We start from the raw sequence: 14,200 nt of genomic DNA, 5'->3' as shown, positions 1-14,200 counted from the left end.
TACTCAGGTGTGACATTGCAGCGTGAGAAAAGCATGCTGGGAAAACTTGTCAGACCACAGGACGTGATGGGCCTAAGAGGGTAGGGGGACCAGACTAACCTAAAAGTAGAAAATATACAAACAAAACAGGCATGAGACAAGCATGGACACTTTGTACTAGGTTAGAATAAAGCAAATCCAAGTTTATCCAAGTGGTTATAAAAGAGTAATAGAAACAGAAGTAGAAAAAAAAGGACACATGTCATGATACAACATCAGTGGCTCTCAAACTTTTCACACCAAGTACCACCTAAGAAAATATTTGTCCCTCTGAGTACCACCAGATCAAAACCAGGTCATAAACTGGACTATTTTAGGCCTAAAATATGCCCTAAAGAGCTTTAAAATGGGACTGCACAATTGCTATACTAGTTCTAAACCAGGACAAATCCAAAAGATAACAAAAATAGGGAGTAAAATGACTTTCTCAATGACATGATACTTAAACCGTGTCACTTGCACTAGCAAAGCTTATTTATGAGCAATATACCCATCAAATATTCAGCAGAAACCACAAACCACATGCAAGTATTGCGCAGTACCTAATGTATCTAATAAAGAAGACTTGTCAGCACAGTGCCCCGTCTTGTGAGCCAGGATTAAACGGCCTTCCATAACTCAAGCCTAGGCCTGTACACTGTACCTGCCAGGTGACTCAGAGAGGGAGGAAGGTGAGAGAGGCTGAAGTATAAGGGAAAACACATCGAGTGAGACAGGGAGAGCAAGAGGGTGTGGCAAAAAGCCCTTAGCACATTCTTTGACGCTGCCCCACCCTTCAACTGTGCCTCTCCATACCTGGGACTGTTATTGAAGTACAGCCATGGAGGCAGACTTTCACTGGTCGCTAAGTGATTTTGATATCTTTACAAATATGCAAAGATCGGAGCGCGTGTCAATGCAAAATCAGATGTAATGCATTTTGTCTGATGGTGGCAGATTTGCATGAGATCAATGCGAACCATAAAAGAGGAAATGTCTGAAAAATGTAACGCTTAAACAGTTTTTTGTATTTGAGAGTGAAAGAATTTGACTTAAATGTAGGTTTTAAGTTTGAAAGGTTTGAATGTGGAGGCACACCCTTCAGACACACAATCATATTAAGTGTTTGGTGATCAGAGGCTATAAAACAAGGAGTGTCCCCGCCTGGTAGACACGTCTCGGGACAAAGGGCGGCTCATAAAAGACTCACAGCGAGATATTATTTTACCTGTAATTTGACTTCTGCTCATGTCACTGTCACTAAATGGCTTCAGACAAAGTATATTTTTAGGCTACTTCATATCGTGTACTTCATTCTCAGTCACCCAGATTGCATAAAACAACACACACCTTACAATTTAAAGTAGTAAAAGACAAAGTTCAACAGTAAACCTTGATATACTTACTTTAATTACAACTGAGAACAATGTGTCAGTCAGCAGCGACCACAGCCTGCATCATGCTCATAGTTGCAGGGATGAGACACCTAATGACAGGATAAGTGTAAAATAATTAATTTAACAAGGTCAACAATACTTTTTACTAAGCCTAGTATTACCAGGTTATAGACACTCCAATTACATTTAGCTGTAACCGTCTTTTTCACACTGTAAAGCTGTATAGGCAGTTGAACTTTTGAAATAATGCTCTGCTATTCAACTTCCAATGACGTTGTCCCGGTGATGTACGCGCTTGGGAGGAGTCTGGCCGTGGAAAAGCCCTGCCCTGCTCCGTCCTGTTAGCGGCGGCTCAGGAGCGGCACCTCCCGCCGACTCAAACTGTCCCGTCCCCGGGGCCTCGCGCACGTCTCGTCCTCCGCCGGAGTCCGGTTGTTCCAGTGAGCGGCCGCTGGAAGGGGCTTCAGGGTGGAGCCACTGCCCGATTAAGGAATGCAAGTCGCGGACGAGCGGAGAAAGACTTTTGTTCAAGGCGACGAGACAAGTTCAGCAAGAGTCCCGAGGTAGGACATATACGATCAAACTGCAGACCGGGACAATGGACAGGACAGGGACTGCTTTCATACGATCAAACTGCAGACCGAGACAATGGACAGGACAGGGACTGCTTTCATACGATCAAACTGCAGACCGAGACAATGGACAGGACAGGGACTGCTTTCATACGATCAAACTGCAGACCGAGACAATGGACAGGACAGGGACTGCTTTCAGGACAGGGACTGCTTTCAGGACAGGGACTGCTTTTGGGACAGGGACCGCTTTCAGGACAGGGAGGGACTGCTTTCAGGACAGGGACTGCTTTCAGGACAGGGAGGGACTGCTTTCAGGACAGGGACTGCTTTCAGGACAGGGATTGCTTCCGCAAGCGTTTCACCCGTTTACAACCTGAAAAAGAATGAAAAACGCTCGTGAAATACATTCCTTCACAGAGTCTGATTAACAATTGCCCTTTTGGAAGCATTTAGTCATCCAGGTAGCTGCCAAAGTATGATCACTGTTTCACAAAGTTCCATATTAGCCACATTCAATTCTTCAGATGAAACGTGAAGGCTAAAGGCGAGCAGAAGAAAATGCCATCCAGTCACTGTAGCTATCTGGGTAAATAGCTCTGAAAGGGCCAAACACTAGTAAATGTTATGTATGTATGTATGTAATGTATTTAATGTATGGTGATGAGCACAGCAAGCTTTTGTTGTTCATATATAAGCCATATTTCCTGTAATTTGGAGGTTTCAGGTGAGATAACAGACCTTTCTCCAGTGATCGAGCTCTATTTGTTCAGTTTGAGCTATGTAAGTCGCCCTTTACACATGAGCAGTAGTCGTTTCACCACTATGAGTCACTACATGTAAAAACCCAGCGTGTGGTTATAATTCCAAGGGAAACGTTTGTAGATCAGCGACAAACTTAGATCCTGGCATGGGCTGTAATGTCCTATTCTAAACAGATAGTTGTGAAAGGAGTCTTTGTCTGTCAGAATGTGTATGCGCGCTGGTGTGTTTTGTGAGAGACAAGAGAAAAATTACGCTTTTATAGTTGAATTTTCCACCCAAGACAACCACAGACATTTGGAGTTGGAACAGTCGACTGGGGCACCACTAGAGGCTTGTCAAAACATCTCAAACGGGAGGTTCTGGTGGCAGCCCGTGTTTACTGTAACCTTGAGCTGTCTGTCATGTGTTTTTAATACAATATGCTGCTGTGTTGATGCACAGACTGACAGGGAAGGCTTGTTGTTTGTCATTATCTGTATGTGCCAGTGTTGATCTGTCTCACACTGAAAGGCACTGACGGTGACAGCAGCACCTGTTGATTACAGGCTTGTCAATCCAAACCTGTTTTAAGGCATTTCCTTTTCATTCTATTCACATCAAATTATCACACAAAATAAACCAACCAAGAGGCATGCCCATTGAGTGTTTGTTTAGTGAGGTGTGTGCAGATATATGTACTAGAGTTGAAGACTAAAGAGGGCCTGGCTTCCTATCAGGATACATCAAATACAAATAAAAACATTTGATCTTACAGCATTAGGTACTGTTTCTTGTGCAGTGTGTTGAAACGGCAATACTGAGACTCAAATAACTGAGCACACACTGAACAAAATATTGAGTGGTTCTGCTTTGAGTAGCTGCTGCCATTGTTTTTCTTGGTGGTGGTTCTCCTGTCGGGGGTCTAGTGTTTCAAAGTCTCTTTGTTGTGTCATATTCAGGAGTGCACGTTCTTGTTTGGGGCAATAGAAAGCTTCATAATTCAAAAAGCCAACAGAGGGGAGAATGAGAGCGATCTTTATCATCATTAACACTCTTCTATGTTTGTTTCCATAACAAAACAAAAATCATTCACCAGTAAAAGGTGCAGCAGAGAACCCTCACCTTTCTCGTCATCATCTGTTGTTTCCTTTGCTGTGACCCACATGTCAGTAAACATGAATATGAAGTCTCTAAGCTCTGTTTTGAAGCACCATATAGGCCACTAACAGAACTCAAATGTTTTTTTACTAAGACTATTTATATTTTAAATTTAAAAGCTGTTATTTGTGCACCATAGCACATTTGCTTATGCCAGTTAAAATGACTGTTTTTTCAGCACAATTTCATTTATATCATTCATGCTCCGAGCAAAGTTCCTTAAACATGTTCTGCGTTGAAAAATCTTCTATAGTTCAAGTGTTTTCAGTTCAATTCAGCGGCACAACCTAAGGCCACTGAAAAGGTTTCCAAAGTACCTGGCTGGCAGCACCACAACACGCTCGTAGTACGTAAAACACATTTTAGTGATTTAGTGAACTGTGTTTTTTATTTAACTTACTGTGGACCCTGATATAAAAATGGATGGACAGAACTCAGATAAAAGTTCTTTTGATTTGATGGATTTCATAAACCACATAGGCTTTTTTTTTTACTGTGACTTTAATGAAACTTTAAAGGGGGAAACAAGATCTTAGCACTGGGTCAGGAAGGAAGTTAGCAAGTTAGCCTCAGGTTAGCCTAAGCTACGATTCAATGGGTCAGATACAACAGAGTTCAATGGCCCTTGACTGTAGGGTTGAACCTGGGTGATATGATGATGAAAATCATATCTTGATCCGAATTGTTTTTGTGGCCACACACATGTTGCTGCGTGAAAGAAACCTGCCCACGAGTTGGAGCCTGAGTATGAGTATGAGTATGTTCATGACAACTAGCATTTCACTTAAAAAAGCACAGCTAAATACTGCAAGCGTAGGGGCACCAGCAGGAGGCCGGTCCATGTTTAGTCCTGACTCTGGCACCAGCAGGAGGCCGGGCCATGTTTAGTCCTGACTCTGGCACCAGCAGGAGGCCGGTCCATGTTTAGTCCTGACTCTGGCACCAGCAGGAGGCCGGGCCATGTTTAGTCCTGACTCTGGCACCAGCAGGAGGCCGGTCCATGTTTAGTCCTGACTCTGGCACCAGCAGGAGGCCGGGCCATGTTTAGTCATGACTCTGGCATCAGCAGGAGGCCGTGCCATGTTTAGTCATGACTCTGGCACCAGCAGGAGGCCGGGCCATGTTTAGTCATGACTCTGGCACCAGCAGGAGGCCAGGCCATGTTTAGTCCTGACTCTGGCACCAGCAAGAGGCCAGGCCATGTTTAGTCCTGACTCTGGCACCAGCAGGAGGCAGATCCCTGATGTTCTCAGAGTCCGAGATGGTTCATACGGCACTAATATGAGATGTACTTTGGTTTTTGGCCATGGAGAGAGAGTGCACAGGACTAATGTGATGGTACTTCCTGGTTCTAGTCAGGACTAATGTGATGGTACTTCCTGGTTCTAGTCAGGACCCGAGTAACAGATATACAGTAAGATATTGCAGCAGTTTCAAAGCTCGTTTGGAAAGGCCAGCGAGCAGGCCGTCACAGTCTAATCTACTGGAAACAAATGGATTAGTCTCTCAAAGTCTGGTTTAGACACTGTATTTTTTTTAATTTAGGCTTGGCAATGTTTTGTAGATGGTAAAAAGCTGCTGATGTTATGGATTTAAAGTGTAAATCTGAATCCATCATTATCTCCTAAATTTCTCTATACCAGTTAAAACTTTCAATAACCCCAACGGGAAGTCTTTTTGGTAACTCATCACAGAATGACCCAATAATCCCATAATATAATAATAATAATAATAATAATAATAATAATAATAATAATAATAATAATAATAATAATAATAATAATAATAATAATAATAATAATAATAATAATAATAATAATAATAATAATAATAATAATAATAATAATAATAATAATACATTAAGCAGTGTCCTGTTAACTCATGGTAGCGAGACAAAACTAACCTCGGTGGGTGAAATACAGTTGCTGTTTTCATTCACTTTATTTTTCAAATAAATACGTTCTCAATTGGGTGCCTAACAAAACAACATTGTCCTTCTAAAATGGTGGTTAATTTGACCTGAAAATACCATATTATAAGATTGTGCAAATAATCAATCATTCCCACTTGGCCCAAGATTCTGAACGCCACAGATTTACAAATGCATATTTTTCCAACATGTTCTCTTCATCATAGGAGTCCAAATATGAATGAATGGCCCTACGAGGATATTAGCTGAACCAATATCATGGAATTGGTACCAATCAAGCACATTTTCCCCATATATAGGCAAAATATCAAATGATCAAACACATTATAAATGGTGTTTTGAAGATGTGCAAAATCTTAACATAAAATATATCTATCTAGCTAAATGATCTAATTGATGTATTATTGTATTATAAATGTATGTTATGATCTGATATGATTTGCATGGTTGTGGACACAGTCCTTTTACATTTTTCTTATTCTTGACATGATATGTTTTAGCACATAAATATTGGATTGCAAAAATGTCTTCATTACACTCAAGTAAACTGGAGTCATTATTGTAAATCAAAGATCACAATATAATTGTTATCACGATATGAAACATTCTTTTTCAATATTTAAAATGTCACATCATGAGAACCATTCAGGGTCAACTGCAAACTGGTTTTAGTTGAAGAATCCACCAACCCTAAAGTCATTATTTCATTTGAACACAGATCCAATAGTGTGTGTGAAATACAAAGCTTCAAAGTGTACTTTTTAAATTAGGTCTTTCAAATCATGCCAAAACCAAGCACACATGTTCCAGTGGCAGATAGATTTCTTTGGACTGTGCATTTATTTGCTGACACACCAGTAAGACAAGTTTCCTTAGCAGAGTTATGAGAAAACCTGTCCTCATACCTGTCCCACGCTCCACCCTTTTTACAAGTTAAGTTTTTTATTCCTCTTTATTCAATCTGATTTACAGATTACATTTAAATTTGTGGTACTTTTGTACAATTACAATTAAATTAAGACATTCATATACAGTATCTAATTTAACATTTTAGTTAGATGTATTTTCATCACCATGTTTTCTGAAACATACCAAAATAGTACATTGATTAGTGTGTATATGTAATAATATTGAAACTATGCTCTAATCCAGTGGTTCAGGGGTTCTGCGGAGGTCAAGACACACATCAGACTCATATGTGACACGCTTGTCCCGCTTGTCCCGTCTGTGCTGCAGGGAATGTGGTGCTCAGTAGTCTGTGTGACTGTCGTGATGTACGTCCTGTGATTTCTTTCTTCATATTTTAGACTGAATAAAAGCTTTCTGGGCAAAGTATTTGTGTGGCTGAGGTCTTGTTTTTGCAGATGGTATTACTCGTGTATTTTAATTGATGAGAAATAACTCCCACAAGACTCCGATGTAACAAATAGTTAACAAAGTTTAATCCACAGTTTTGTGACACTTCTTACAGGAGTAATCAAATACAGCTATTCTCAAAAAATAGAATACTACGGTATGAAAACCGTCTCCGTATTTTACGCCCCGCCTCCTTCAGCGCTATCTCTCTTAAAGTGACAGTTACACATTTACGTCAGAGCAGGCAAAGACTACAAATACATTCTACAAATAAAACAAATGTAATCAAATTAATTTAGCTTATTTAAACAACCAAATTATTTATCCGTGAAACATAAAATTAGACATTTATAACAAAATATCAACACTGTATAGATTTCCATACGAACGTATACATAAACTAGACTTGGCTCTCACAGTCTTGGTACCAGCTGCACCTAAAAGGGCCAAAGGGACCAGGGAAATCGCCCAGAGTCTTACCAGTATCAAAACCCCTTTTGGGATAAGACCTGTCACTAGCCTGGCCCCACAAGGACCAAAAGGACCAGGCTAGAGTCCCCAGAGACTAGCTTGAATCAATGCCCTTATATCTAGGCTAAGACGGCACCAGCCTGGACCCAAAAGGGCCAAAAGGAATGGGGAACAGGCCCCAGATTTTACCCTGAATCAAAGCCCTCCTTTTAGGGCTAAGTCTTGGCACCAGCCTAGCCCCAAAAGGGCCAAAAGACCTCTGGGGCCATTTCCCTTGTACTTTTCTATAACTACAATACTATCATATAATATCTCTGCGAGCAATCCTTTTCGATGATGCTGGACATAAAAATTAAGAAAAGGAACAGACTTTGTTGCGAAAATTACATGAGAGTGGCACTTGCCAAGGTGAAGGTGCATTTCTGAACTGGTCTCTGAAAGAAAACAGCAGAAGTCACACTGATTTGCAGTAAATATTCATGATTATGTTTTTGTGTGAACATTTTGTTCTTTGAACACAGTGATGTTGATGCATGGTTAATTTTGTGCACCAGTACATATACCTATGTTTTGAATTTGAAAAAATCATATTTTATTTTTCCAATTGATGTTTGGGTCCAATTGGGTTCTGTGAATGCGCTTATGTAACTGGTGGGGTTCAGTACCTCCAAAAAGGTTAAGAACCACTGCTCTAATCACACCCTCTTTTGTGATTTTGTTCCACAGGTTGCAATACCGTCTTCCATCGCCTTAGTTTCTGACTTGATATCTCACTCCAACCATGGCTCATCGGTCACAGAGTTCATCACTGGGTGATAACCCTCTAGATCCAAACTTTCTGCCTCCACACTACCGCGAGGAGTACCGCATTGCCATTGACAAGCTCATAGAAAATGACATTCAGGTTAACTTCAGCTATTCTTCATTATGGTCAACTGTCCACTTATTTTGGTTATTATTATTAAGATTCTATATTTTCTGTCATGTCAGGGCTATTTGGAGTTTCTTCAGACCGCTGACGTCCCCAGTTTCCTGGCACAACCAGAAATTCAACACATCAAGGGCACAAGCCAAGGCCCAAGTCACAGCTCCAGCGTGACTGACTTAACATATCATGACAAAGGATTTGAAGGCGAAGGATCCTCAGACACCTATTGGCCTATGCAGTCAGACTTGGCGGCCCCTGGACTGGACCTGGGCTGGCCTCTACAACAACATAGTTTCATTGGGCCGACAGAAGTCACTACTCTTGTCAACCCTTCAGACCCTGATATGCCAAGCATCAAAGAACAAGCCCGAAGACTCATCAAAAATGCACACCAAGTATGTCCAAAATAATAACATTCACAGCATTTCTGAGTCAATAGTTTGTGTAAAATGGATTAACAAGGAACAAGCGGTAGAAAATGAATAAATGAAATGGTAAATGGTCATTCTCTTCTCTTAAAACAACAAATTAGACATTAGGAATTATTTGGTTTATTAATCATTGTTAATTGACCACGATTACATTCTGACGATCAATTACACAACAGAATTATAAGAACTAAAATAATATATCTTTTTGGAAAATTTATTTTGTAATTTATATCCACATTAACTTCACTTTATCGTTCATAAAGTTTGATTTAGTAAAACTAGTCACTATGAATGGTAATAATGTTTCACTCCTGCAAATGTAATTGAAATTGTGATCTTTCTTCTTGTAATAATCATAACATCATAAATGTATCTATCCTAGACACAAGTAGAACAAATAATGCAGGCAAAAACTCTTTTAGCTAACCCTTTGTGTTTGTTTTCTCTAGGTTATTGCAGTTGTGATGGACATATTTACAGACATCGATATATTTGGTGACCTTTTAGATGCAGCAGCTCGACATGTTCCTGTTTACATTCTCCTTGATGAGCAGGAGGCCCCGCATTTTGTCTCTATGGTTAATAATTGCAAAGTAAACTTGGAATTCCTTCCTGTAAGTTTTGGTATAATTTTGACTTGCATAAACATTGCAATGTGAGTTCAAAACAATACTTTGAAACTAGCCTTTTTTTACAGATGATGCGAGTCAGGACTGTTGCAGGGATAACATACTACTCTCGTACTGGAAAAACCTTTAAAGGACAAGTGAAAGACCGATTTTTACTTGTGGATTGCAGAGCTGTACTCAGTGGAAACTACAGGTAAGTAATATTACGTATTATACAGTGTGGCTTACAATGTTGCAAATATGTTAATCATGGTTTTCTGTTGGTTTTAGTTTCATGTGGTCTTATGAGAAGATCCACCGCAGTATTGCACACCTCTTTCTTGGAGAACTTGTAACAACATTTGATGAAGAGTTTCGTATCCTGTTTGCTCAGTCAGAACCTTTAGTGATGGACTCAACATCAGATGCACTTGCAATATCTGACGGTGGCAGCACTGGCAACTACTTAGGCAACCAATTTGGACTAAAAAGGGCTCAATCTTTAAGAAACCCCATAGGTTACCGCAGGCCACCTGAGCTTCCACCATTTCCCTATGGAGACATTGACCGTAACCTTGCAATTCCTTTCCGGAGGAATGACCCCTTTCGTCACACCATTGAACCTAGTGCAGGAATAACAATAGGGAAATATTCACAGCAACAATTTCGCCTGCAGCAGTCCTATCTAGAACAAGGAAGGTCCATTATTTCCAGGCAGATGGAGATGGGAACCACTGTTTTCAAGAGACACAGTTATGCAGAAGGGACGCAAGAAAACTACACATCTTCCAGACAATTTATGAAACACAGAGTCATGAACAATTTGGAAGAGTTGGAACTTCACAGGTTGATACTATTTGGCCATATTTTTTAACATAATGTTCTAATTGTAATGTAATATACAATTATTTGACTAATAAATACAATCTGTGTCTTACAGGGAGCAGAATGTTTCAAGCCAATTCTACAGTGATGGTCCTGGGACAGGTTCTGACCAGGGACACTATAATCGACTTCGAGGCAGGCCTCCTCCGCTAGCTATTGACCAACACTCAGAGTCAAGCTTTCGCTCTGATTTGGAACCACAACCTGGAAACTACGGCCAGGACTACTTTTCATCAGAGGATCTTGGAGGCCCTGATGGGGACAATGCACCTCCTTTGGCTGGGAGATATGAAGGAAATTCATCCAACAAGAGACCAACCATAGGTCATGCATATGCTTGTCAGAGCTCACCAACGCATTTACACTCACCTGAAAAGAAACAGTATCCAAACCAATCAGATCAGGACAAGGACCAAGACCCGGATGTAAGGCAAGGGATGAGGAGTTGGAGAATTAATTCATACCTGAGCACATATGAGGATGGTGGAGAAGAAGGAATAAACCAGCCAATGGTTCCTGATGCCTTTGAAGATCCTCAACAGCCCATGACAACTGACACCTCGGGCCCTCAGTTTGGATTTAAAGAACCGCTGAGTGTTCCCACCAGACTAGAAATTCAAAGACCACGATATGGAAAACCAATTTTACCCGAAAGCACAAAAGATGCCGTCAAAACAACGAAGGATTTATTTCCTTCTGCAAGTGAACTGAAGCCATATACTTTTGAAAGAGGAATAGATCGAGGGCCAACAAAAGAAATGCGATCAGATATGGAGGTAAAAGAGGCTCCAGAGCTTTTGCTGTCCAAGCATGAATCTTTTCGTACACGCATAAACCCACTCCTTCAACGTAGCTCCCGTCTGCGCTCCTCACTTATATTTTCATCTTCAAAAGCAGAGATGCATGCTGGAAGTCTTGGTCTTACGCCTGCGACAGAGCAGGATGAAGAATTAGACACAGTTCGCACCTCCTCAATAGTAGCCCAAATTTTAGAAAAGAGACGAAATCGTGAGCCTTTTGAGTGGAGAAAGAAAGTGGATGAGAAAGAAACGGATAGAGAGATGGAGAGCAAAGAGAAACCATTCAAAACCACGGAAACGGCATATAAAAATCCAGTACAAATGACTCAGGAAAAAAAAGATGAGCCTCACCAACCTGTAGAAGAAGCATCAACCGTAGAGACTGAAACCACAATAGATGGTCTCAAACCACAGCAGACATCACTTTTGAATATGAATGACCCAGCCAGCCGGCTTCAATATTTCAATGAGTTGGCTGCTAAGAGAAAAGCTTCGAAAATGTGCACTGACTCATCATTAAAAGCTTCAGAGCCAGATGAAAACAAGCCAGAGATTGTGGAAAGACCTCTCCATTCTACCACAGCATTGACGACCCCCAGTCCTTCTGTCGCATCAACAGAAGCTGAACCAAAGAAGCTTGACATATCTTCAAGACTTGCAGAATTGACACGTAGACCTTCATTTAGCTCATCAAAACCACCAATAATCTCCGGCAAGCCACCAAGTTACCTAAAGCATACGGATACACCTCAAGCATCCTCTGAGGGTCAAAAGAAAGACATTTTTAAATCCCTAAAACCTCTTCCTTCACCGAAAATCTTTAAGAGAGATCCACTGAAACTGAAAGGATTGAATCCTCGTCGTATCTCAGCTGGAGAAGAGATAATGACGACTGATGCTACAGATGCAGAGAAAAGTGAACTGAAAAAGATACGCTCTCATAGCTCTACAACTCTACCCCGAGATGAGTCTAAAGACGGACTCAAAAAATTTATGGGATCTACTACTTCAATTAATACTCTTGGGGAGGGGAAAAGTGAAGGGAAACCACTTGATTTCCTTAAAAAGCAGACTCAGAGGCTAAAGGGGATTTTAGGACCCAAAGATAAAGACAAAAAAGCATTTGATGACAGAAATAAGACTACAATCCCAGAAATATCAGACCCAGGCAAAAAGTTGAGCCCAGACTCCTCTCTCTCTAATAATGCTTCTGCTGCAACTACTGCTACTGACCGGACCACAAGCACTAACAAGTCTAGTGCCAGTCTTACCGGGCCCTCTAGATACCAGCCACCTGGAATCTCTGTGCTCTCCAGCAGCAACCTACGCGATGACACCAAAGTAATTTTAGAGCAGATTTCAGCAAATAGCCAAAAGAATCGTCAGGAGCGGGGAGAAGAATCTGGCGGAGACAGCGACAGTGCGGACAAAGGGCTGGAGAGACAGAGTTCCATCAGACGGAACCGTTTTCTGAGACCACACAGCAACAACCTGGAGCGGGAAGGCTTGCTGAAGAGAATAGAGAGCATGAGGAAGGAGAAGAAAGTCTACAGCCGCTTTGAGGTAGCCTATCACAGCAAAGAGGATATTTGCAATGTTCAAGGGAAATATGTATAATATAAACAGTATAGATTATTATATCATGTATGGTAGAAATATTTTTGTTGAAAGACTTAATATGTACATAGAAAAAATACATTCAGGAAAGTTAAATCGGAGCTTGAAGATCATGAGATAAATGTTTTTAGTACTTAATCAGTATATGAATTGCCATATTACTGTTGAATTCACTTGTATTTCTGTTGTTTTATTAACAGATGGGGAATAGCCTGGGATAACGAGATGCGACGATTTGGAAAGTATTCACGCAAGATGATCAAAATGACCCATTGCCCATTTGTGCCAACGACAATCTCAAAGTACCTCTGTGGCAGCCACTTCTGGATATTTATAAAAGTACTTGAACAGACTGCTCTTAAAAAGACATTAAGTCAGTTGGAATTTGTGCTTTTGCCTTTTATGGTGAGGGATGGCTAAAAGATTGCATGGCATTTGAGACAAAAGTAATAGATTTAGCCAGTCTATAGTCGCATGGTAGTAATGCATTTAGATTTTATGAGTGAGTGTGATCCATAAGTAGATCAGATGCACAAGGGCAAAAGACATCTGACGGCATTAAATAAATGAAGGCAAAATGTGTGCAGAGGGATATATTTTCTAAATATTGTAAGCCCAGTTTCTATCAGGATAAGCATTACTGTTTATATACATATGTAAATAAAGCCGCAATAGATTTTTTTTTTCATGACTGAAAATGTGCCATCTTTCTCTTTAAAATATCGAAAAGCTCCACATTGCTCAGTATAACATAAAATATATAACTGGATCTATGACCTTATGTCTGTTTAGTGTGTGTGGTGTATGAAAGCCAACTCTTGGACATAAAGTTGAACCTGAAACTCAACATAAAGGTCACACTTTACACTTTCATAGATGAATGGATCTGTGGCTTCAGTTTTCAGATGATACTGCTGTTTTTGTGCTTACAAATTGAAACAGCATAATGTTTTACTAGAAACGGTTGTGCAAATGTGTTTATTTAAGAGGACATCATTTTATGGTAAAGTATTATTATGAAAGGAACATAATTCCCAAGAAGTGCCTAACCTTCTTTGTACTTTAGTGAGTGTTTAAAATAATTTGGCTTTTGTATTTTTTAAGAGTTATTCTGTATGTACAAAGTTCTTATTAAATGCAAGTCAACCCGAATTTGTGACTAAATTTCATAATGATCATAAGTGCTTTATTTTATATTTTTATTCTTCAAACAATTAAACAGTAAATGGCATTTTAAGAAATTGAAAATATATTTAAATACACATTTAGGAAAAATGAAGTACCT

The 14,200-nt window shown here is 40.2% G+C and overlaps 1 protein-coding gene across 1 annotated transcript; it reads left to right on the top strand.

Moving 5' to 3' along the window:
• The first annotated feature begins 1,876 nt into the window (after positions 1–1,876).
• fam83hb (family with sequence similarity 83 member Hb) lies at positions 1,877–13,959 on the top strand. Its single transcript, XM_072447444.1, has 8 exons — positions 1,877–1,978; positions 8,373–8,550; positions 8,637–8,969; positions 9,455–9,619; positions 9,703–9,827; positions 9,905–10,459; positions 10,554–12,861; positions 13,116–13,959. Exons 2-8 carry the CDS (start codon positions 8,428–8,430, stop codon positions 13,134–13,136), a joined length of 3,630 nt encoding a protein of 1,209 aa, XP_072303545.1. The 5' UTR covers positions 1,877–1,978; positions 8,373–8,427; the 3' UTR covers positions 13,137–13,959.
• The last annotated feature ends 241 nt before the right edge of the window (positions 13,960–14,200 follow it).

This window comes from Eucyclogobius newberryi, unplaced genomic scaffold (genome assembly GCF_026437365.1).
Source record: "Eucyclogobius newberryi isolate DKJ021-1_F unplaced genomic scaffold, fEucNew1.0.hap1 SCAF_16, whole genome shotgun sequence".
Taxonomy (NCBI): Eukaryota; Metazoa; Chordata; class Actinopteri; order Gobiiformes; family Gobiidae; genus Eucyclogobius; species Eucyclogobius newberryi.
This window is presented reverse-complemented; position numbering and strand designations above follow the sequence as displayed.